This window comes from Hemicordylus capensis, chromosome 2 (assembly GCF_027244095.1).
Source record: "Hemicordylus capensis ecotype Gifberg chromosome 2, rHemCap1.1.pri, whole genome shotgun sequence".
NCBI classification, from domain to species: Eukaryota; Metazoa; Chordata; class Lepidosauria; order Squamata; family Cordylidae; genus Hemicordylus; species Hemicordylus capensis.
The window spans coordinates 17,183,949-17,210,333 of NC_069658.1; the positions used below are offsets into that span (position 1 = coordinate 17,183,949).

General features: G+C 46.1%; 1 protein-coding gene across 3 annotated transcripts in view; it reads left to right on the plus strand.

The window, feature by feature from the left end:
• The window catches only part of DCC (DCC netrin 1 receptor), a 1,362,689-nt gene that overhangs the window by 814,149 nt on the left and 522,155 nt on the right, over positions 1-26,385 (plus strand). For all 3 annotated transcript variants that reach the window (XM_053300600.1, XM_053300601.1, XM_053300602.1), the window contains exons 6-7: positions 9,131-9,285; positions 22,020-22,140. In XM_053300600.1, the coding sequence (XP_053156575.1) occupies positions 9,131-9,285; positions 22,020-22,140 (276 nt within the window). The remainder of the gene's footprint in view (positions 1-9,130; positions 9,286-22,019; positions 22,141-26,385) is intronic.

A 26,385-nucleotide genomic window follows, 5' to 3' on the forward strand; every position in this document is an offset into this window, starting at 1 on the left:
AGTCCAAATTAAGCATGTGACCAGCAATGTGTGTCGGTCCCAAGACCACTTGGGATAGGCCCATAGTCGTCATGGCTGCTATGAACTCCTGAACTCCTGCCCTCGACAAATTGGTCCCGAAATGAAGATTGATTTTCCCCAGCAACACAAGCCTTGGGGACTCCAACACCAAGCCCAAGACCAAGTCTGTCAGCTCAGTTAGGGACTCTGTTGATCAGTGGGGCGATCGGTAAACCAACAGAAGTCCCAGTCTATCCCTGGTCCCCAAACTTAGGTACACACGTTCGCTATGGTCCGGCACCTCAACAGGGATCCTGGTAAGGGAGATGTTATTTTTATAGACCGCAGCCATTCCACCTTCTGGCCCGTGGTCCCTCACCCGCTCCTCAACAGAGTACCCTGGAGGGAGAAGCTGGGACCGAACCTGGCCACTGGCCTCCCCCAATCTGATCTCCATAATATAAACCAGGTTGACTCCTGAATCCAGAATCAAATCATGAATGGTTTCTCATTTCAAGTTCAAGTTCTTTAATGTTACAGCCACAAGCCAAAACAGAAGAGAAAAATTACAGTTATATAATTGATTACAGTTATATAACTGAATGTATGTAATTAAAACATGCTGAAATTAGAATTTGTTCTAGACCATTTGTTCTAGACCGACCTGGTATTACAAAGGAGCAAGGTGAGGTTCTGAGGGTGATTGGCACTGCTCCCCAAGGTCAAAGAGCTGACAGGGCAGCTGGAAGGGGAAACAGCTATTAGATTTCTGATTCCCCTTCTCCTGCAATGATCTGCTGACCTGCCAAAGTTAATTCTTCTGCTCCCCATCACTACTGGAATTGCTGCCCCATAATCAGTGGATACGACCCCTGTTTCCCCATCTCCAGCCAAACCCAGACACATTATAAAATAATCTCACCCAGGTCTCAATTAAAAACAGACGCCAAACTATTAAATACCCACCCCCTCATATGTGAGCACTTGGACCAGGAAAATCGGCCCTCGCTGTCCCCCAAAGCGGCGACCCCCTTTGGAGTAGCTCTGCCGGTGGTGGGGCCGCTGCCACTGGCAGCATCCTATATACCCCTGAGCAGGCTGCTTTAGGCAGGTGGAGTCCAGGAAACTGCCAATGCTTTTTAACATCTACATGAAACTGCTGGGAGAGATCATCAGGGGATTTGGTACAGGGTGTTATCAATACTCTGATGACACCCAAATCTATTTCTCTGTGTCAGCTTCATCAGGCAATGGTACAACTTCCCTAAATTTCTTCCTCGAAATTAGGAAAGGAAGGAAACCAAATGATAGATTCATTCTGAAATGGAGTAATACCAGTCAGTGTTCCCGCTAACAGGGATTCCCAGATATGGACTACAACTCCCAGAATCCCCAGCTGCAATGGTTTTTGCTTGAGGATTATGGGAGTTGTAGTCAACAACATCTGGAAATCCCTATTAGAGGTAACACTGATACCGACATATTAAAAGACAAAACAACAACCTATTGTTTTACTGAGTACAACTTAAGGTCAGAATATTTATAGCTGTTTTGATTTTGGTAGACTTGAATTTCACTACAGAAAACAATCTTATCAATTAATGGTAGACTGTGATTTATTTTAATGTAAATTTTTAAAAAGATGGCTAAAAAATTGATCACTGGGTAAGACTTGTTGCATAAATGTGTCTAAACAGAAAGGGAGGGCAAAGGCAAAGAACACTGAATATCAAAAAGGAAAGTAGAACTGTGCATCATAATGAAGATCTCCTGGGTTAAGAAATCTTGTTTGAGTAATTGCATGAGTTAATAATTATTCAATGAAGTGAATCTCCATAAATTTGAATATGAACGAAGCTGGAGTTGGGAAGAAAGAAGTTTCTTTTTGTGTGTGTGTTTAGATGGTACACAGTGTTATCACTCCAGGCATTGCCTTAGAAGAGCCATTCTGTCCTCTATGGGAGAATGCCTCTCCTAAGTTGCCATGTGCATTTTTTTATAAATACTTACATTAAGAAAAACTATGTGTAGTTCATGTGTAGTTCAAACTATGTGCCCAGTTCATAGAGGGATCAAAAGTGTTTTAATAGATTAATCTAAATAGTTTTTGCCTTCTTAATTTGTCTCGAGAAAAATCCCATTGTTTGGATCCATAGTGTGTTGAGTTTTGTTTTACTGCATAAAGATAAACTGAATTGACCCCAGCTGGTGTTTTGTGCCTAATAGTCATATGAACAGATTCTTAATTCTACCAATTAGCAGAAGGTAAATACCCAGAATCTGTGTTCCTGGGAGTGGTAAACACTGGAATACAAGGTGCATTTGCCATGATACAGTTGTAAAAACTATATAATTCAGACATTTCGCATGGCTGCTTAAGAAATACAATTGCATTTTCTGTGTCAAAGAATAAGCTTTGGATGCTACCCTGTAAATTAAAATCTAATCTGGTTTTCTCGCAGCTATGAATATTCAAAATAATGAATATTGTTCCCTTGTTGAAAGCTGACGAACGGGACTGATTATTTTTCTCTCTCCTTTTTGATGATGGGGAAAACTCATTAGAAATATGATGTTATTCGCTGTTTTTCCCTTGAATTGCAAATTTCTCTGATACTATAACTGTATTATGGTACTGATGAAATTAAATTAAATTAGCATATCATATACCATATAGAAAAAGTGTTAATGCATTATAGTAATACAAGACAACAGATAATTGCCAGCTTAAAAATAATTTGTCCTCCAAAAAGATCATCTGGCTTCTATCTTCTTCATAGGACCTTGGGAAAAATGCAGCTTGCATTGATTTATTTTGCAGATCCAATTGCAGGTTGTACTTAAGCAAATGAAAATGTTGCTTTGGTCCTGCCTAATCAATGTGGCTGCCCAGGATTTGCCGATGGACACATCAGTGTCAGTGGCCTGGTCGTTTCTGCAGCATGGGGCAGGGAAGGAACATAGAACATAGAAAGCTGCGATATACCAAGTCAGACCATTGGTCCATCTAGCACAGTATTGTCTACACAGACTGGTGGCAGCGGCTTCTCCAAGGTTGCAGGCAGGAATCTCTCAGCCCTATCTTGGAGATGCTGCCAGGGAGGGAAATTGGAACCTAGATGCTCTTCCCAGAGCAGCTCCATCCCCTAAGGGGAATATCTTGCACTGCTCACATGTAGTCTCCCATTCAAATGCAACCGGGCACTCCCCGCTTAGCTAAGGGGACAAGTCATGCTTGCTACCACAAGACCAGCTCTCCTCTCTATGGGTGTAAATGGATGGAAGTCAATGGATGATGTCTGAAATTAGTTCACACTCTTTCAGGGTTCATTCTAGCGTGCAGCTGAACACATTTTGTGCAGTAGGGGAAAGGTTTGTACAGAGGGAACTAGGAGTTTGTGCAGCTGGGAATATGGGGGTTTAATAAGGAATAAAGTTGTAGAAATAAATAGGAACAAATCTTCATAACTTTATATCGGTAGTGCATTATTGAGCCCAATGACTTGAATAAAGGTAAAGTGTGCCGTCAAGTCGATTTTGACTCCTGGTGCCCACAGAGCCCTGTGGTTTTCGTTTGGTAGAATACAGGAGGGGTTTACCATTGCCTCTTCCTACGCAGTAGGAGATGAATGCCTTTCAGCATTTTCCTATATCACTGCTGCCCGATATAGTATCAGTGGGGATTCGAACTGGCAACCTTCTGCTTGTTAGTCAAGCATTTCCCTGCTGCACCACTTAAGGTGTAGTAATTAATAAATGCTTATTGAACTCTCTATATAAACAGTATATGTAGGTATACAACAGTTATAGAGCAGTAAAATAAAAAGTCTACAGGATAGTGTCATGTACCACACCATCTCATATTTTATTGATAACTGCTAGGTTTTTCTTTTTTCTTTTTTTCCAGTTAGAAAAAGTTTAGGAGGTGCTGACAAACTGGTGCTGCAGATCTGCACTGGGTTCTTGTCGGGATGTGCAAAATGTTTCAATGTAGAAACATTTCAACACAAAATGGGCCATTTTGAGTGTTCTGAGCTTGGAAAAAGAAAAGACACCCTTTAAATAAAGGGCCTGTTTCGAGCTTGAACCAAAACAACCCTGTTAAATATGAATGGAGGTGATGCTTCAGTATTGTGGTGTCTGAGATGATGCACCAAATGCTGCCTTGCCTCGTGCCCCTGGTGGGGGATAGCCCCCTTCCAAAACTGACCCTTGCAGGTTTTGAAAATGGTTCAGAGAGATGGGGAAGAGGGAAAATTCCCAGCGGCCTCCTTTTAGCCTTCTTGCAAGCTCTGCAAGATGTGTGAGGAGAGACGTTCTGTAGTCCTTAAGAACTGCTTAGTCCTTAAGAGCTGATAGTGACAGTGGTCATCTTGCTGCCCTGCTGGCAGTCCAATAATCTGCCACCTAAGGTGACCATTTCACCTGACCTCATACAAGAAGCGCCCCAGGGGATGAAGAGATCTTCAGATATTAGAGTCACTAGTCCTGTTTGCATGTGCCCTTCTGTGTGCATGAGAAATGCATACAGGGAGTGTGTGTGTGTGGGGGGGGGGAGTGCCTGCAAGTCCTGCCCCCCACCCTGCCTTGCCCTCTGCTGTCTACACATTGAGTACAGTGGTTGAATGAGGAACCTAAAAACTATACATGTGTAAGCTCTTTGGGCAATCAAGACTCCTGTGCAATTCGGCATATGTGGGTAGAGTGGTCCATGGGCAAGTGGCCATTCTCAAATCTGCGACAAAATGCATGGGAGTTGGGTGTAGGGTTCACAGGCATGCCAAGATCAGAGTCCACTCTTTCCCCACCACATTTGCTGCGTCTGCAGGGGGACATTCCTTCCACACGAGGGGGAACATGTCTACTCTTTGGGATGTGGCAACTTGTCCACTGATAGGCTCCTGTCCATCTTTCCCCAACCATATTTGTGACACATGTTACAAGTAGGGAATTGGATATACCCACATGTACATTGCCATGCTAACTTGGTAAAGAGGCACCCCTGCTAACTTGGTAAAGTTACCAAGTTACTACCCCTGCTAACTTGGCAAAGAGGCACCTTTTAACATGGTGATTCTCTTTATTTAGCAGGGGGAGAGTAACTGGCCCTCTCCACCCCCAGCACAGGACCTCCAGTGACTGTTGCTGGTGTCTATCATGTTTATTTTTAGATTGTGAGCCCTTTGGGGACAGGGATCCATCTTATTTATTTATTATTTCTCTGCATAAACCACCCTGAGCCATTTTTGGAAGGGTAGTATAGAAATCAAATTATTATTATTATTATTATTATTATTATTATTATTATTATTATTAAATAATAAATAGCCACAGAAATCACCATCAGCCAATTACAAAAAGCAACTTCACTGGGAACAGCCTATATTCTGCGACGATATCTATAATAATAACAGCAACAACACTGGTAATAAAATTCAGCCATCCCAGGTCCTTGGGAAGGACTTGATGTCTGGATAAAACAAACCAGTCAATAACACCTGTCTGACTGTGTAAATAATAAAAATAATATTATAATAATATAATTAATCCCCACAAATGTGTCTATATATCAAATTATTTTTGTATCATGTGTAAATGTGTCAGGAAGCCCTGATGGTAATTTCCCATGGCATCTTTCACATAGTGAAATTGGCATGATCACACCAGGAAGTATGCATGTAATTTCCCACATGTGATTTATCTGCAGAAAATTGATCTTGTATTAAGCAATACTCAGCCTCTGTGAAAAGACAGACAAGGGTTATTAGATTTCCAGTTGGCTACCCTTCATGGATTCCATCACTTATCTGTAGGGATGTGCAAAAAATTTCGGGCACAAAACGATCTGTGCCCGAAATGAAAAATTTTGGGTGATTCGGGGCTGAACCGAATCACCCCCGATGTCCCCCGATATTTTTCGGGCATGAGCAGAATCACCCAAATTTCGGGCCCAAAAAATTCGGTTGATTCGGTTCATGGTTGATTTTTGGCGATTTTTTGAAGTTTTAGTGACTTTGGGGCAGTTCGGGGGCATAGCATGGGATCTGGGCAAAAGGGGTGGGGTGGTAGTGCCTAATGGGTGCAGGCTACCACCCCAATTTCAGGGGGATTGGGCAAAGGGCTGATTTTTGGTAAATTTCTGAAATTTTCATGTCTTTGGGGCAGATTGGGGCAGAAAGTGGGGCCTGGGGCAGAATATGGGGTGGGGTGGTAGTGCCTAATGGGTGGAGGCTACCACCCCAATTTCAGGGGGTTTGGACAAAGGGCTGATTTTTTGAGAATTTTTGAAGTTTTAGTGACTTTGGGGCAGTTTGGGGGCAGAAAGTAGATCTGCCCCAAAAGAGTGGGGTGGGGTGGTAGTGCCTAATGGGTGGAGACTACCACCCCAATTTCAGGGGGATTTGGCAGAGGGCTGATTTTTTGGGAATATTTGAAGTTTGGGTGTCTTTGGGGCAGATTGGGGGCAGAAAGTGGATCTGCCCCAAAGGAGTGGGGTGGGCTGGTAGATAGTGCCTAATGGGTGGAGGCTACCACCCATCCCCAATTTAAGAGTGATTGGGCAGAGGGGTGATTTTTGGTGAATTTATTTTTATGAGGTTTGTCTTCATAAGGTGAAGTGTGCTAAATTGATTACTTCCTCATATTATTCATAGTAATAGAGAGTGTGAAAAAGTGAAAGTGGGGTCATGAGAGTTGTTTAATTGAAAAAAATCTCATTTGCTATGATACAATGAGAATTCACACCTCAGAAAAGACTTAAATCTACAGCGACTGCATGCTAGTTCAAGGAAAAAGGAGAAGGTTAGGGCAGGAGAGAAGACTAACACCACAGGGCAATTCTCCTGAGTTGGTCACTATAATTTAGGTTGTTAGCGGAAAGGGATTTTTTTTTAGAGAACTTGGACAAATTTTGGGCATAGTTCAAAAAACCTATTCATGAATATGGATGTCCACTAGGCTCATTTCAACTGCTATAACCACTAATACTCATGATCAGAGATGCACAGATTGGTTCCTAGCTCTAGAAAAGAGACAGGAAAAGATGAAATAAATTCCTGTCCAAAAGTAGTCAATGGCAGGAAGGAGCTATATCTACCTGTCTTGCAGCTTGCTTGGATTCGAATAAGGTTGGAAATCCGTTTGGTGAGGGGAACTCTAGGCAGCTTGTGATGGTTAGCAGGTTGTGATTGGGGAGGCAGGGTCAAGAATCCCCCAATTATAGATTTCAGCTCTTTGAACTAGAGATTCTCAGGGTTGGGTATCTCTAGCACTCATCCACAGAATGTGTGCTCTATCTGGGCTTTCAGTTGGGTGGATGACCAAGGTAACGAGAATCAGAGCAGCTGTGGTCCCCAGGAACAACTTGGTGAATAATGTGTAGATAAATCCATGGGCAGGTTCACCAATTGTATGTATGGTTGTAGGTGAGCCAGCCTATACAAAGTAGTAACTCTAACAGGAGGGTTTTATATCTTAAAGACTGAGCATTTTAGACAGAAAGGTTAAGCACTTTCCACCTTACTTCTATCCAAAAAAGGGGAAAGAAAGATTACTTTTCTTTTCTTAGTATCGCTGAGAGGCAGAAAGGAAATCTTGTCACTGAGCTTATTATTTTGGGAGGTTCAGATAGGCTAAATCACCTAAGGAGGGTAAAGGCCACTATAGGTATGAGGCTCACTCTTCAAGACTGATCTAAATATGAAGTTCTAGTCCTCCAGGCTAATTCATTCTGTTTTCATGCTTAAGAGGGGGAGACTGCTCTGTTGAGGGGTGTATTTGTGATTATTGTATGTTTATTTATTGCACGTTCTAATTCTTTGTAACCATGTGGGCACGGTCAATTGCATGCATCTTACCAATGGAATTGTGAGCCATCCAGAGAACAATTTGTTATGGGGCAGCCAACAAATAAGTTTATTATTACCTTTAATTTCCTGGTGAAGGTCACCCAGAGCAACAATGTTTCGTGCACACCGAAGTTACTTTCCTCCTAGGGTCTTCCCAAGACGTTTGATTTACTCAAAGACCTGTTTAGCCCCTTTGTTGTCTGTATCAAGCATGGGAAAGGGGCACTGATGCCAAGCCTTCTCTTACATTCCATTGCAACATGTCTTTTCCTGTTTGGTCTCTGGTAGTGCCAATTTCGGACCTGGAGAAGTCCAGGTACTGCCTGGGAGACTCATAAGCTTATGGTTTGGGGCCAAAATGGCAGTTACTTCTAACACAATGCTGGGGTTGTAACTTAAGGGCACCTAAGACTGTTTATGTGCAGTGGTTGTATTTATGTGGCATAGGCTGTGTTGAGCATTTGCTGCAATATGTACTATGTACTGATATTCAGCACTATGGTTTCCAGCAATACATCATGGAACAGCTTTATGACCCATTGTTCTGGAAATGGATTGCTTATTTTGTAGAAAGGCCAAAATGTGTTGATCCTGTATAATGTGGCTTCTCATGCATTGGGTCATTCTAGCTAGATAGACAAATTGTAACTAAGACCAAAACAAACAAACAAACAAATAAACATCCCTAAAATAAATTTGACATGAAGTTAATATCCATTATGGTGGAGTTCAAGCTGTTTGATCCATCAGAACCATGGTCAGAATCAAGTAAATTGGAAATGATTGGTTTGGTTTTCCTGGAATTGAAATAATATATCCAGCTTCAGCAGTTCCTAGTAGATTGTGTCTAATGTTTTCAGTCTTTTAAAATAAAATTTGAAGTCGGAGGGAAATTTGGAGCAAACTAAATGTTGCCTGTGAAAACCACAGCCCTATCTAGTTTTCCCTACCCCTTCCAAAAAGTACAACTCCTGCTGTCGTTATTGTGTATTTATCCTCCCTTAATCTGCATCATTGGCTGCTACTGTTGTGGGGTTGAGGAAATGAACAATGTAATGGTCTCAGGATATGAAATAAGGTGTACTAGATATTACAGTCAGAGAGGGAGGAACTTGACATGGGGCTACCATTTTGGAAACTGCCCCTTGGTTTCTTGCAGCATTCACTTCTGCCCTTAGAATAACAGAAATGTTTTGTGATTATATTTTCATCACTGATGACTTTCTATAGTTTCAGTCATGCCAACTAGGGTCTCTGCTTTTTCTTCCCTTTTCTTCTTGCAGTTCCACCATGGTTTATCAATCATCCTTCAAATCTGTATGCCTATGAGAGTATGGACATTGAATTTGAATGTGCAGTCTCTGGTAAACCAATCCCTACAGTACAATGGATCAAGAATGGAGAAGTGGTCATTCCCAGTGATTATTTCCAGATTGTGGTAATTATTAGTACTTTTTATCATTACTCCAAAATAAAAAAATGTAAACATAAAAAATCCTTCTCCCTGTCTGTCATAAAATTGTTGGCCGGTAATGGTGAAGTTCTCTGGATTAAGGATTAAGGTAATCTGTATTATCTTTAACTGGCTTTTTGGTAAATTACCAGTGAACCTGATGTTTGAGTCAGAAGCCCACATTCTTGACCATCTGGTATGGCTGGTCATCCAGAGCCATCATCTCACCTATGGTCCAGGTTATGAGACGTGGTTCTGGATTACCAGGACCCTTGCCCAAAAATGACTGTGCCTATTTCTTGACAGGGAGCATCCCCTGCTTCAGAGAAGCTGGTGCACACACTTTGCCAGTGCTAGTCAAAGGCACACAACTAGGCATGCTAGCACTGTCAGCAGCAGTAAGGATGCCAGGGTGATGACACAAGATATGTCAGCACATTGAGGAGGTCCCCAGATGCTTGACATCCTTCCCCCTGCTGACTTATGCCTTGCAGTGGACACAGTAAGCACAGTTGGGGGCACACTGAATGACCTCAAAGTGGTTCCAAACATTGCTTGCACTGGCAGTGATAGTCTTGGACTGCTTGGGTAATAGCAGCTCTACTGGGGCTGATGGCTGCCCCCTCACTGTTTCTGGGTACAAGGAGGCCAGGCTAAGATGAAGCAGGCTCCTCCTCAGACTCAGTCCCAGAAGAGGACCCAGTCCCAGACTCCTCAACTACAACAGCGGGGGTCTCACTGAGGGGCCAGATGAGTGTGTGGGGGGTAACGCTAGAGAAGGGCTGTCTGGCTGAGTTATCAGTCATCAAACCCCCTGCTTCCACAGAAACATCAGCTTCCCTTACAGGAGAGCACTCCCTCCCAGCATTGCCTGCAAGTGCGTTGGGCAGCAGCACCTGTGGTTGTACACGGCCAGCAGGCTCCTCCAGATAGGACAGTCTGTGCACAACTTCACTGGGGCAGAAGAATTAGGGACTGGGTGGCCACGGCCACCCTTTCCTGCCTTCCTTGCCCCCTGCCTCTACCCCCACCTGCATCAGGGCCACTGCTCCGCCTCTCTGGTCCGAGCCTTGCTTGTGACAGAGCCATCATCCTGACTCCTCCCCCTGGGGTGTTTAAGTTAAAACAAAAAACAAAAAAACCCCTAGCACCCACCCACCACACTTACATTGCACTGCACCTGTAAAAAAACAACACAGAGCAAACAGAAACAACAGCAAGCAACAAGAGCAACCCTCCCGCCATACCAGGAAGGCCCTATTTAAATTTCAGATCTGCAGGGGGGTGGGTGGGTTAAAAGACGTATACTCACCCTCTCCATTGTCTAGACATCTTCAACTGGATAGGAGGCCAAGGGCTGCAGGCCCAGCAGAGCAGCAACTGGCACTCGCTCACAGCTAGGGGTGTGCAGAAAAACTGGTTTGGGTGGTTCGGTTCAAATTTGAACTGACTCAAACTGGGGTGGGTAGGTTTGGGTTTGGATTTTCTCTAACCACCACCACCCCCCGTCCCAGTTCGGTTCAAATTTGAGCCCAACAAAAACCAGTTCTAAAAGTTTCAACGTAGGGTATAATGGGGACTCAAACTGACCCATTATTCCCTATGAAGAGCACCTGGGGCAAAAAAAACCCAGAGAAGGTGGCAGGCACCCATGGGTGCCAACTACCACCAAAACCCCAAAGCAATTGGACACTCCTGCGATTTTTAATGAATTTTAAAAGATTTTTCAAATTTTTGCATTTTTCCCATAGGGGATAAAGGGGATTTGAGGCTGACCCATCTGCCCCCTCGGGGGTACCTGGGCTCCCCAAAGTGGGTTTTGGGGCAAAGCATGTTACACAACTCTCCCTGGAAGCCCCAAGCCGGTGGGGTTCATGGGTTTTTACAAAGATTTTTTATTATTATTATTATTATTATTATTATTATTATTATTATTATTATTATTGCTTTCTCTTCAATGAATGGATGATTTCCATTGAGCTGTGACCTGACCTAGTAACCTGTATGTGAACTTGTGGATGCTGTTTCTCAATGGAAAACCACAAAGACAGCCCTGCCTGCACAACTGCAAATCCAGGAAAACTAAACCAAACACTGACCAAAGGCTACTACTATAGCCACAAACAAACACCTAGCAAGACATACTACAGTGCAAGGCATCAAAAGCAAACCAGCACGCAAACTGCAAAGGAAGAGGCCTTGTTACTCACCAGGTCATAGAGGGCTACCTCCTGCTACAACACACACAAGAACAAGGTGGAGTTCCACCAGGTATCTACATCTGTGGTGATGAGATGGTGAGGAAGGCCATGCTCACGCTGTCACTTGTGTTGCAAGCGCCTGTACTTCTCACTCTTGTCGAAGTCAGCTGCTATCTTGCGGGCCTTGTCCACAAGTGCAGCCGTGGCAGCAACAGCACCCTGAAATGGACAACCCTGTACTCTGGATGCCTTAGCCTCCTTGAGGCCAAGGGCATCCTTCACAGTGAGGTGGAGCATGTGTGCCATGCAATAGATGTTAACACATGGATCTGCACTCCAACACTGTCTCTACCGCTGCAGTGACATTGGAGCCATTGTCTGTCGCAATGAAGGCACAGCTGAGATGTGGCAACCCATCTATACACTTCTCAATTTGGCAGTTGAGTCACCTCCTCCTTGGTGTGCTTGACATCCAAGGTCTCCACATGCAAGACAGCCCACCTAAGCCAAAATGCGGTGTGGGACACCCTGGAGCCAGAGACAGCACCAGAATTCCCTCATCTCTCCAGGCCCCACCACTGAGCAGTTAGGGCCAGAAAAGCAGCCTGCATTCCACTCACACTGTTCCACAGAACAATGGTGAAATGCACATGGGTGCCTAGCACAGCTGCATGCAGCATCACTGACACGAGCTCCCTGCACCTCGTTTACAGGGAGGGAGAGCTGGTTTTGTGGTAGCAAGTATGACTTGTCCCCTTAGCTAAGCAGGGTCTGCCCTGGTTGCATGTGAATGTGAGACTAGGTGTGTGAGCACTGTAAGACATTCCCCTCAGGGGATGAAGCCGCTCTGGGAAGAGCAGAAGGTCCCAAGTTCCCTCCCTGGCAGCATCTCCAAGATAGGGCTGAGAGAGATTCCTGCCTGCAACCTTGGAGAAGCCACTACCAGTCTGTGAAGACAATACTGAGCTATATAGGCCAATGGTCTGACTCGGTATATGGCAGCTTCCTATGTTCCTATGAACCACAGTCTGGCTGAACGTGATTCTTGAGGCGATCGTGTTGTAGCCCGGCGCGAGTGTCTGGATAATCTGGTGGAAGCCAGGGTTCTCAACCACCTGAAAAGGTTGGTCATCAGTCGCCATCGTCTCCCCTATGAGGTGGTTGAGGAGATGTGAGTCCACATGACCAGGATGCTTCTTACCTGATGACTGTGTCCACTGCTTGACTGGCAGCACGCCTTGTTTCAGGGAAGGCTTTGAACGGCCCTTGTCAACACTAGTCACAGTCAAACACCAGTGGAGGCAAAGAGATCTGGGTGACGCCAATGCATGTGTCGCTACATGGAGGTCATCCCCAGATGCTTGGCATCATTCTCCCACTGACCTGTGCCCTGCAGTGAACACAGCAAGCAGTGGTTGGGGCATTTTGAGGAGTTTCAAAATGCCACCAAACATTGCTGCTCTGGGTGGCCTCCAATGTCCTGAACACCATATTTATTTATTTGTTAAATTTGTATACTGCCTTTCATTAAAAAAATCCCAAGGCGGTTCACACAAAAATTAAAAACAAAACTATAAAAATGACACAATTAAAATATTAAGCTAAAATAGAAAACATATCTGACTAAAAAGATTTAAAATACAAGCATAAGAACTGTATAAAATACAAAGAAGCAGCAGTAGAGACAATCATATAAAAGCCTGGCTAAAAAGCCAAGATTTAACACACTTTCTAAAAACTGTGTTGGAGACTGAGGAGTGAATAGCCACCAAGAGAGCTTTCCAGATTCTAGGGGCAGCAACAGAGAAGGCCCTGTCCCACGTGCACGACAACCGAGCCTCCCTCATTGTCGGCACCCAAAGCAGAGCCCCCTCAGCTGACCTCGTCAAGCGGGCAGCAACCCTTGGGAGCAGGCGGTCCCTCAGGTGTCTCAGGCCCAAACCATTAAGGGCTTTAAAGGTCAAAACCAGAACCTTGAATTGGCCCCGGAAACAAACTGGTAGCCCGTGCAGCTCTTTCAAAATGGGTGTGTCTTGGGCTGCTTTGGTGATGGCGGACCTACAGGGGCCACTGGTTGCCCACCCCCATCACCCATCCCCATTCCACCCTGCGTGTCAAAAGAAAGGCCCGGCTTTGACTGAGAGGGCACCAGTCAAGAGTCTCAGCAGCAGACCCTTCCTCCTCATAGTCAAGACTCAGCCGTGACTTGGGCAGCATCAGAAAGGGCCCACTGGGCTGCAAGAGAGAGGGACAGTCTGGCTGCACTGGAAGCCATCGAGCCCCCCCACCACCACAGAAGCCGCTTCCCTGGCTGGAGAGTTCCCCACACTGCCAGGCTCAGCACGGGGTGGCAGCCCTGGTGGTGCACCTGGACCTAGCTCAGTGCCAGCAGGCTCCTCTGGATAGGAGAGCCTTCACGCCACCACCTCACTGGAGGCAAAGAATTTGCCAATGGGGACCTGTGGGACCCTGTGCCATCTTCTCTGCCCCCCCTTTCCTTTACTAGCTGGACGCCCCTCCCTCCTCTGTCTGCCACCCTGCTATGAGCCTTGCTCTCAACACGGCTCTCAGGCACATTCCCAAATCCCCTGGGGCTTTTAGAGGGGGAAAAAATTTAAAAAATGGGGGGGGACCTAAAAACCCTAACAAAAAAACCCCTTAACCGAAACACCTACCCACCCACAACAATAACACAATACAACGGGGGGCAACAAAGGGGGGCCTGCAAAAATAAGAGACAAACTGTGGGTGGGGGAAAGCACAGAAAATACTTTCCCCAAACCCAACCAAGGAGGCCCTATTTAATAATAACTAAGGACAAAGGGGGCACCAAAAAGCAATCACTTACCTCCTCATTGTCCTGAAGTCTTCTGCCCCAGATGCAGCACACACACAGGTTGGGGGGGGGGGGGACTGACCAGTGTAGCACTATCACCTTGGGCCGGGGTGGGGGGTGGGCAGCTGGGCAGCTATGGACTATCCACCCAAACAGACCAACAAAATAAAATAAACACTGAATAAAACAAAATAAAACATTGAGGGGAAAATGAGGAAAACTGCTGGGGAAAAGGTGAGGGGGGAAGACCTGTGGGGGGAAGACCTGTGGGGCAGGCAGAGGCAGCTGACTGCTGCTGGAGCAAGCGATAGGATTAGTGCGGGGGGGAAGCACCTGCTTCAGATAAAAACAGCAACCCCCGCCCCCCTCAGTCCAAAATAGAATGAAAGGCACTGAGGCTGGGGACAGAGTGAGTCAACCCAGCCCAGAAAAACGGCCACTCAGTCAGCAAAAAGGAAGGTTGGTGGGGGAGGGGAATGGGCCAGAGGCCTCAGGCCAAGGGTCTGTGACCCCCCGGCAGTGGCTACCTGGGTGGAGCAGGAGGAGACACTCATTCACACTGCAGGGGGGGGGAATCCAAAAGGGAAAGCACACAGCCGCCACACACAGCCAGGAACAATTATTTTTAAAAAGAAGGGGAGTTGGGGTGGGGGGGTGGTTTGGCAAAAAACAAAGACAAAAAACAAGCAGGCAAGACAGACCTAACTAGCACAGCATAGACCAGACTAGAGAGCCGGAGCCAGAAAAGCAGCCACAGCTGCAGCTCAGCAAATAATGATTTTGAAAGCCCAAGGATTGCTCTTAAGTAGAAGTTGAATCTCCCTCCTTTTGGAACCCCTACCCTTGTCCCTCCCCCAGGACCAATAGGGTGCCAGTTCTCCAGGACTGGCACCACTGCAAAGCCTACCAGAGGGCCAGACACATCTGGCCGATCAGGGAAGCAGGAGTTCAGCAAATCACAGCAAGTGACAGAACAGTCACAAAATGGCCACCAGCACCTAAAATGGAGGCTTGAACCTTCGAGCCTCTTTGAACCGGTTCGATAGAACCAGGCTCTCTTTGGTTTGAACTCGGACCCGCATTGCCAATTCAATGCCCTGTTGGGTCCGGGTTTGAACCTTCAAACTAAACCAGTTCAAATTCAAACCTTTTTGCATATCCCTACTCACAGCTGGGGGGAGATGGGTGCCATCAGGGCCACCCACCCAACCCCCAAAACAGCTTAAAATAACCACTTTATTAAAATAAATTAAAAGGCCAAAAGTAAAAAGAAAAATGAAAGAAGAAAATAAAAACACACAGAGAGAAAGGTCTCTCTCTGTCTCAGTTATTCAGGCCCAGTCACTAAGTGCAGTTTAAAGAAGAAGAAGAAGAAGAAGATTAAACAGCAGCAGACAGAGCAGGGCCCTTGCTGTCTGAACTGAGATCAGCTGTGCTTTGAAAATAAAAATTAAAAGCAAGCAGCCAACCAAGGTGTTGTTTTTTTAAAGGCCCAAGGCCTAACAGGGCTGGCTGGGCAAGCAGCAGGCTACAGACACAGCTCTGCTTAAAAAAACAAATACAGCCAGACAGGTAAGAAAAAAAAAATCAAACGAATTTAAAATAATAATCCTCTCTAATAAAACGCTTGGTGTCTGTCCGTGGACGGACACTAAGCGTGTGTTCGTGCCTCCCTTGGCGGTTCTGGGCATGCGCGTAGCGCATGCCCAGAACAGGCCAGGGAGCCAGGACCGCCAGCACCCGGCGAACATCTTGGACGGCCACAAGCGGCCGCCCTGAAGAAGCCGGAGAAGCGCCGGCGGGGGAAACTGGCAGAGGCGGCGGCAGAGCCGCCGGCTCACCCAGAAGAGACAGCGACCAAGCTGGGGAGACAGGGGACGGAACGGAGACCAACGGAGGCCGGCGGGACAGAGCCGACCGTGAAGGGCCCGGGCCAGCCGCGGAGGATGGCAGCGGCACCTCCAGAGACCGCCCGGCCGGTGATTGAGGGGGGAAGAGGCAGCAGGGGAAGCCTGTCCTCCCGCCGCCCGCTCACCCGCCCTCCCAGCTTTCCAAAATCCCCTTCCCCGCTCCTCCCCCCAATTGATTACGGGCCAAAATGGCCCATGAGAAGGCTGTCGCCCCCGCCTATCGCCCACCCGCCCACCCAGCTGCCCGAGCCCACCTTACCCGCTCCAGCCCGTGATAGTCGGGCGAAGAAAAAAAAATTATTCGCACAGTGGAAGTGAGGAGCTCAGGAACAGAGCTCCTCTCTGTGCTATGCTGCTGCCCAAACTGCCGCTATGGACGCAAAGGACGAGAGAGAGAGAGACAAGCAGAAAGGTGGAAGAAAAAGGGAAAAAAACAATTAAAGGCGGTAGAGAAAGCTAGTGCCCGTTATCATAACGGGCTTAAAAATACTAGTAATAATAATAATAACCCAAGCAGGCAAAGGCAAACCTCTGTGAATATCAGAGACTCCACACACTGACTCAGCCAGAAGCAGCAGCTCTCTCTGATCTATGCAGCTTGAAAAGTGGTGATTTTCCTAGGCCAGGGGATGGCCTTAAATACAAATTGAAAGCCCCTCCTTTGCTGTACCCCCTCATCCCTCCCCCTCAGCCAATGGGTTGACAGTTGCCACAACAATGACTCTGAGTGGCACGATAGCAAGCCACCTGGAGCAGAGGACACAGCTGGCCAATCAGGACAGTGGCAAGACAACCAATCAGAAAAAAGTGGCACATAGTGTCACAAAATGGCCGCCGCCACTCAGCCACTCTGAAATGGCTGCTTGAGCCTTTGAGCCACATTCGAGCCGGCTTGATCAAACATGGCTCGGCTTGAACTCAGCCCGGCCTCATTCTTTATGGGACTGTTTCAGTTTGAGCGCAAGTCTTCGAGCCAAGCTGGTTCATACACCCCTAGAGTATTGACAGACTCATTGGCAGAGCCAACTCGAAACCCTTCCAAAGCTTCATGGAATCCTATTGGATCCAATAATCTTTTCAGGTAGACCAAACTAATGGGTCCTTCATCCCTACAGAGGAGGGTTGTGGTTGCAAATCCTACCTTAACCAGACGGTGGTCCATCCATGGCAATGGGGAAATAACCGGCACCCCCACCCACAAAACACCACCCTGATAAGAGTAAAAGACCAGATTGAGCATGAGATCAGCAATGTGCATTGGTCCAGAGACTACCTAGGATAGGCCCATAGTCATAATGGTCGCTATGAACTCCTGAGCTGCTCCTGACAACCTGGTCCCATAGTGAACATGGAAGTCCCCTGCCAATCTGGATGACTCCAATGCCAACCCTGCATCTAGGTCCGTCAGCTCAGTTAGGGACTCAATTGAACAATGGGGTGATTTGTACACCAACAGTTGTCTCAATCTATCCTTAGTCCCTAGGCTTAGGTACACTTGATATGGGTCAATTTCCTAGCAGGGCTCTTGGTAAGAGAGACAGTACCCACAGCCACCTTATCTCCCTGCCCACTTCCTCTCACCTGCTCCATCACAGAGTATCTGGCTGGGAGAAGGTGGGACCAGACTGGACCACTAGCCTCCCCTGACTAGGTCTCCATAATGCATAGTAGGTCAGCTTTTTCATCCAAAATTAAATCATGGATTATCTCCGGTTTGTTTTGGAACAACCTGTTAGTCTTGGGAAGGATTAGAAGGATTCAGAGAATGTTTCACTGGCTTTAAAGGAAGAAAGGGGGAGGGGTCTAAAGGAAGAAAGTGAAAAACATGTAGAGCTATGGAGAAGGGCTATAGAGATCCGCTCTACATGTCTTAGAAATGCCTTAGAGCGGCCCTGCAGGGACGTGGTTTTGGGTGTCAGGTAGCATTTTGCGGACTCCCACAGCGATAGTATGCAATAGCATACCGTGCCTCCTCCTATATACCTAGTTCCCTAACCTGCTCTCTAGTGTCAGTGCTGAACATTGTTTCATTCCCAAACTTTGCTCTTCTCAAGCACAAGTCTAATCATATCCAACAAATCTTGTAGGGGTGCTCCAGGGTGTACAGACAGTCCAAAAATGGGACCACATTACACACCCTGGTATAAGAACCAACACTTTCTCCTCCACAGATCCCCCCCCCCCGCTATTTTCACAATATTTTGATGCAGAAATTCATGGAGAATATGCAATACAAGTTACACATCTAAAAATATATCCAACATTATATTTCTGTGCCTTTCCGAACAGTACACATTATCTAAAAACTCCCATGTGGAAATGTTGTCCTTATTTCAGCAGTAGGCACCTGATGCTTTAAAAATGCTATAGCCACAGGATAACATTTTTTTTTAACTTTAATTACTTTGATTTGAGAGGTTTAGCAAATTTCATGCATATAGATCAACTTGCTTATGTAATGCCCCTTTCCTAATTAATGTTCCTTCTATTAAGTGAAATTGACAATGATTATCTGAATTCAACATGTTCTAGTTAATAAAGGCTGGGGCTCTTTCCCTCTCCTTTTCAAAGGAGATTTACTCAGTAGCAGGAGCATCCAAGTTCATGCAACTTTACCCATCGCTGTTTTTAATAAAGACAATCAGACAGTAATAACTCCACTTGCCAAGAAATCGGGGCGGGGGGTGGGGGGGAGAATCATTAAGTAATTGGGAAGAGGCAGATTATCCCTTTGAAATCTTCCGAAGAAGTACAGCTTTAATAAGGGAATTGTTCTAAGCAGAATGTGTTTTCTTTAGTGCCAAAAGTTCTCCCTTAGAAGCCAAGGTTTTACAGCATTGTTCAGTTCTGCCTGCCAACAGCACCTCCTGATGAAATTGTGCCCAAAGACTGCAGAAACTAAATGGCCCTTTTTCTTTCTGACCCTTTCTAGGTCCTCTTCCATACAGGATGGGTTGACCTTCAAAGTCTTTTTTCTTACTTGGAGGTATTTTAAAAACATCTAAAATCTACTGCCAATGCAAATACACATCCTGCACTGCAGGCCTCTTTTAATGTAGATTTTAAGTGTTGCAGAAGGTGTTTGAGCCACACTTCTGCTCTGCAGCATTTTTTACCACATGTCATGGTCCTTGAAGCAGAGTGAACAAACTGAGTCAGCTCAAACCAGAATGAATGTGCATTTTATTACAATGTGAATGAATGCCTGCATATCTTACCCTATCTTGCCGCAGGTTCTGTAGGCAAGGTCCTTGCACAGGAGTGAAAGGCTCCTCATTTAAATTGGCATTCATGTATGATGGGTTGTCTCCAGTCCCAAACTGGCTTGAGAACTTTCAGTGTTCTCTGAGAAATAATCTAAATTAAAACACTAACACTTCCTGTGTGCCTGAAGAACAAATCTATCTATCTATCTATCTATCTATCTATCTATCTATCTATCTATCTATCTATCTATCTATCTAAAACATACCAGTCACTAATCCCATGTGTGGCAGCTCTCGCAAGAGTTCATGAGTGAGCTGCCGGTGGGGGGGGGGGAGCGAATGGGCAGAAATGGACAGACGGGCGAGAGAGCTCCAGTGCCGGGGAAAGTGGTGTCGGGGAAAATGAGAAGGTGGCAGAGGCTGGGTGTGTGTGAAGAAAGCGGCGCTGAGGAAAGTGGCAGGGGGTGAAGAAAGCGGCAGTAGCCGGCAGGAGAAGAAAGCGGGGGGAGGGGGCTGGAAAAAGCAGTTGACCTGGCAGCCAGCCAGAGGAAAAAAACATTGAAGGGGGGGAGGACTGAGAATGAGGGGTTGAGAACTAGAAGCGCAGAAGTTCTGCGCACGGCCCACCTAGTTGTATTTATCCAGTCAATGTAGCTATCCCATCTTCCATGATGGAACTTAAAGTGGCACATGTAGAGTTCCTGGGTGGTCCCCCATTCAGGCACCGACCAAACTCAGGCATGCTTTGCTTCAGCAATCAGCAGAGCAGCTGCATCATGTAATTTTTGAACTGTATAAGATTAGGAACATAGGAAGCTGCCTTATATCCAGTCAGACCATTAGCCCATCTAGCTCAGTATTGTCTACACCAGGGATTCTCAATGTGGGTCCCCAGATGTAACTGGACTCCAACTCCCATAATTCCCAACCAAAGGCAACTGGGGCTGAGGATTATGGAAGTCCAATAAGATCTGAGGACCCACACGTTGAGTAACCCTGGTCTACACCCTGGTCTAGAGCCCCTGGTGGCGCAGTGGTAAAACTGCTGCCCTGTAACCAGAAGGTTACAAGTTCGATCCTGACCAGGGGCTCAAGGTTGACTCAGCCTTCCATCCTTCCGAGGTCGGTAAAATGAGTACCCAGAATGTTGGGGCAATATGCTAAAATCATTGTAAACTGCTTAGAGAGCTCCGGCTATAGAGCGGTATATAAATGTAAGTGCTATTGCTACACAGACTGGCAGCAGCTTCCCCGAGGTTGCAGGCAGGAGTCTCTCGCAGTCCTGTCTTGGAGATGCGGCCAGGGGGTGAACTTGGAACCTTCAGCACGCAAGCATGCAGGTGCTCTTTCCAGATATAAGAGTGGGGAATATCTTACGGTGCTCACACGCGCAGACTCCCATTCAAATGCAAACCAGGGTGGACCCTGCTTAGCAAAGGGGACAATTCATGCTTGCTACCACAAGACCAGCTCTCCTCCCCATTCACTGCTCTGTGTGGCTGCATTGGGCATGCTTGGACTATGCAATTGCTTCCAGTGCAGGACACAGCAGAGTGAGTTGCCCTCAGGGGAGCCCAGTCAAAACAGTGACTCATGCAGAAATACAGAGGGTGGGTTTCTTTGAGGGCAGGTAGTTTTACACGCTCTAAAAGAAACTCCTTTGAGGGAACTTCGAGAGAAGTGTACATCCAATTTCAGTTCAGAAAAACTGGGCCTCACCTCTCTGAAGCCTGAGGAACGCTGCTGCAAATTATCCTCTCATTGTATGGAGGGCAAGTCTGTTGGGGACTTCTAGTCATTATGGCTACATAGGGCTACCTCTAAGTTGCAAATACTGGTTGCTGTGAAGCAATGGTGAGAGAGGGGTTTTATCTTCATCTCCTGCTTCTGGACATCCTGGAGGCATCTGGTTGGCCACTGCTGGAAAAAGGATATTCAGGTCTTATGTTAGATCTAGGAGGGCTCTTATGTTCTCTGCTTCCTTCTGTCCATGGGTGTAGAGGAGGGGGTCAGGGAGCGCAGGGATGGAGAGCCAATACTTCTCGGCTTCTCTGGCTGTTGGGGTGGGCATGGCCATGGGGCTGTCATGGAAAGCCCCTGCACTTCTGAATTTGCAACTACGTCATTAGGTGAGAATCAAAGTCAAAGCAAGCAAAAGTTCAAGCTGGTAAGTCAGGTCTATATGGGAGCAAAGTAAGGTCAGGCTTACACAACAGTGTTTCTTCAGCAACATCATAGGAACATAGGAAGCTGCCTTATACTGAGTCAGACCATTGGAAGCTCAGTATTGTCTACACAGACTGGCAGCAGCTTCTCCAAGATTACAGGAGTCTCCCCCAGCCTTATCTTAGAGATACCAGGAAGGGAACCTGGAGCCTTCTGCTCTTCCCAGAGCAGCCCCAGCCTCTAAGAGGAATATCTTACAGTGCTCATACATGTAGTTTCCCATTCATATGCAACCAGGGTGGACCCTGCTTAGCAAAGGGGACAATTCGTGCTTGGTACCACAAGACCAGCTCTCCTCCCTTCTGGATTTGCAACTACGTCACTGCTTCTTTCTTTCTAGGGTGGCAGCAACCTGCGGATTCTGGGCTTGGTGAAGTCAGATGAAGGTTTCTACCAGTGCGTAGCTGAAAACGATGCTGGGAATGCACAGACCAGTGCGCAGCTAATCATCCCTGAGCCTGGTAAGATGCAAAGGACATGCAGAACGTCTTGTTCTAATTAATGTGGTTAGCAGAGCTGTGAACCATGTGACCCTTCCCAGCCCCTGATCTTTCACTTCCATTCTTACAGTTGAGCTCATCAATTTATAGCGAGTATGGCAAGTAATCACTCATAATTGCATGTCATCTGTTTCCATTCAGGGAGAAAGATGCTATGTTGTGTCCTTGAAAGCTATTAAGTGGGTTCATTAGGTATGCTGAGCCTTTAGCAGGAATGACCCTCACCCCACCCACCCCACCCACCCCACCCATGGCAAAAAGAAGTCAGCTTCCTGGGGTGTGGCATCCCATCCATATCCTGTATTGCTCTTAGTGGTTTTTTCGTCCATGATGATCTACAAGTTGGATGGAACGATTGCTTGGAGTAACCCAGGAAAACAGTTGGACACAATACCTGTCTGTGATTATCTATGCATCTGATAGCCTAGTTGAACCTGACCTGCGGCTTCCTGACCATCCCACTGGTAAATTTCATATTGCCTTCCAGGCCATTCCATCCTGGCTGTGATTAAAAGACTTTGCATTACAAAGAAAAATGGTATATAAGGGATGCCAAATAAAACTGTTGCAAATTTTGATCGGTTCTAAACATGCTGGTTTTTTAGGAGGATGTGGTAAAAATCATTTCAAAATTGCAATTTAAATCTTTTTGTTTGTTTGCATTTTCATTGTATGCCATCTTAGTTCTTCTGAAAGCCAGGGTAGAATTTTTTTAAAAATAAATAAAATAATAAAAGCAGCCCTCAAGTAATAGATGGCAATGCATAAATCTAAGGATAATTCCATCCCTCACCTCATTTATTTTAACTTTGACACGAAAAATATGCTCAGCCACTTAATCCATCAGTCCTTAATTACACACATACAAATGCAAATCAGGGTCTGATTCACACAAATATTATGGCACAGAGATGATGTGATAAAGCTGTGTTGCCCTTTCTCTGACTCCGTGATTTTTTTTTAAATGCTCCTACACTTGCTGAGATTATAGCTCACCATTTCCTGGCTTTGGAAACGTTTCTAAGGTTTTCTGGAATTTGCCACCACTACATGTGCTGGAAAGTTTGCTGTTCTGGTCATCATGCTGCAAAACATGTGTTATGATTTAGACCGAGACTGCACAACATAAGGTCGAGGGGCTGGATCCTACCTGCAGGGACTTTTTTGCTGTCCCTTAGGTAGGAATATCCGGCAACAACAGCAGAAGCTGTGAAGAGTTCATGGCTTGTCCCAGGGGCATAGCAAAGTTGGAGTGGGCCCAGAGACAAGATTTTAAATTGGGCCCCCACCTCACTGAAGCTCAGCTCATGAAGTAAACAAATCTTAAAAGAGGCTGAATAGTGGTAATAAAAAGCATAGTAAAATTTATATCTATATCTATATCTATATCTCTATCCTATGTGCCACAACAGAACATCATTCTAAAGTATTTTTTAAAAAGTTTTGTAAATAGTGGACAATGCAAGTCATTTAATGGTACTAGAGAAAGACATGCTGTTCTGGTAGCTCCTGGTCTTAACGCTCACATCAGTTTTGGAGGATGAATACAACTGAAGGAAGCCCGGGCAGGTGTGTGGCTGGGGGAGTCAGTCATGTGACTGACTTTTATTTGTTATTTCTCTGTGTAAACCGCACTGAGCCATTTTTGGAAGGGCGGTATAGAAATCATCATCATCATCAAAACCAGGCAACCTCCCCTTTGCCTTCACCTCAAAAACCCAAATGCCGTTTAACAGAAAAGCAACAAGAACTAAAGCAAAAAATAACTGAGCACATGAACCAAACAACCACCAGGGTTCGACTTCCAGCTCTAAAAAACAGTTGCCAAAAAACAACTTGCTCAGGTATTAAAAGATGTCAATGCTGCACTTGCAGAAATAACAAGCAAGAATTTGCAAGAAACAAACCAACTAATGTACAGTGCAGCAACAATAACAACACAAGAGCTCGGATATAAGATCAATGGACCTGTCAAAAAAGAAAGTAGTACATAGCCTAAATGGAAGATTTGGGTGGGATGGGGAAAGAGGGAAAGTGAAGGGGATCAGGCAGCACGGGAAGGGTTAATAAAGGCAAGGGGAGGGGCCAGGGGTAAGGGGAACTGGATGTCCACCCTGTACAGAAGCCTTGAAGAATGGGCAGACCTGTGATGAGGGCAGAGTGGTTTGCATGGGAGGGTTGTAGTTCTGCAGAGAGAGACCACCCCATGAGTGCTGTTTGCTGTCTCTGAGGACTGACCCCAGGAGGAGGCAAGTTTAAAGGGGCCCAGAAGGGAGACTCCTAGGGTGACTCTTAGCATGCTGAGAATTGACCTTGGCCCCCACATACCAGGTCATGGTTAGTTCTGGTCCAACAGAGCATTTTATTTATTGCTGTTAGATTTTTTATACCACCTTTCATTAAATCAATCTCAAGGTGGTTTGTTAAAATAATTTGTAGGAAATGGAGCAAACTATTTGAATATGATAGCCTTTAAAGTTTACCCTTGGCATATGGTAGCTGCTATTCCCTGGTCACATGGGTCTTTCCCACATAACTGGCATTTACAGTCATCCATGTGTGCTGCTGGTTCTGTGGTTGGAACTCATGCACGTGGTGGGTCATTAAAACAGTACACAGATCACAGGAACTGCTTGTGGTAAAACTCCCAGATCCTGATGGATCTGATGAACATATGCAAGATGGCCAGGTGATAGACATAGCCAGGACAGCAGTTGCCCAACTTAGATTGTTACATCAGCTCTGCCTCCACCCATTCCTAGAGAAGGCAGACCTGGTCCAGTGAAACACGCTCTACTTTCATCTCATTTGGATTACTGTAATGTGATTTCCATGGGGTGGCCTTCAAAAAGCATCAAGTGGTACAGAATGCTGCGGCCAGGATTCTGTTGACTGGAGCCAGTTATCAGGAGAATGTGTCTCCATACTTACAGCAGTTTCACTGGCTTCTGGTCCATTTCTGGGCCCATTTCAAGATGCTGGCTGTGACCTATAAAGTCCTAAATGGCTTGCGGCTAAGGTGTCTTAAGACCGACTGCTCTTATGTGAGCCTGCTCTCCTATCGAGATCATCTACAGTAGGCCGGCTCAACATAGGCCCCCCAGATGTTTTTGAACTACAACTCCCATAATCCCAACCATAGTGGCCAATAAGAAACATAAGAAACATAAGAACAGCCCTGCTGGATCAGACCCAAGGCCCATCTAGTCCAGCATCCTGTTTCGCACAGTGACCCACCAGATGCCGCTGGAAGCCACAGACAAGAGTTGAGGGCGTGCCCTCTCACCTGCCATTACTCCCCTGCAACGGGTACCCAGAGGCATCCTGCCTTTGAGGCTGGAGGTGGCCCACAGTCCTCTGACTAGTAGCCATTGATAGACCTCTCCTCCATGAAGTCATCCAAACCCCTCTTAAAGCCATCCAGGTTGTTGGCTGTCACCATATCCTGTGGCAGAGAGTTCCACAAGTGGATCACGCATTGTGTGAAAAAGTACTTCCGTTTGTTGGTCCTAGACCTCCTGGCAATCAATTTCATGGAGTGACCCCTGGTTCTAGTGTTGTGTGAGAGGGAAAAGAATCTCTCTCTCCACTTTCTCCATGCCATGCATGATTTTATAGACCTCTATCATGTCTCCCCGCAGTCGTCTTTTTTCTAAACTAAAAAGCCCCAGGTGTTGTAGTCTTGCCTCATGAGAAAGGTGCTCTAGGCCCCTGATCATCTTGGTTGCCCTCTTCTGTACATAAGAACATAAGAACAGCCCTGCTGGATCAGTCCCAATGCCCATCTAGTCCAGCATCCTGTTTCGCACAGTGGCCCACCAGATGCCGCTGGAAGCCTCAGACAGGAGTTGAGGGCGTGCCCTCTCTCCTGCCATTACTCCCCCGTAACTGGTACTCAGAGGCACCCTGCCCCCGAGGCTGGAGGTGGCCCACAGCCCTACGACTAGTAGCCATTGATAGACCTCTCCTCCATGAAGTCATCCAAACCCCTCTTAAAGCCATCCAGGTTGTTGGCTGTCACCACATCCTGTGGCAGAGAGTTCCACAAGTGGATCACACGTTGTGTGAAAAAGTGCTTCCGTTTGTTGGTCCTAGACCTCCTGGCAATCAATTTCATGGAGTGACCCCTGGTTCTAGTGTTGTGTGAGAGGGAAAAGAATCTCTCTCTCTCCACTTTCTCCACGCCATGCATGATTTTATAGACCT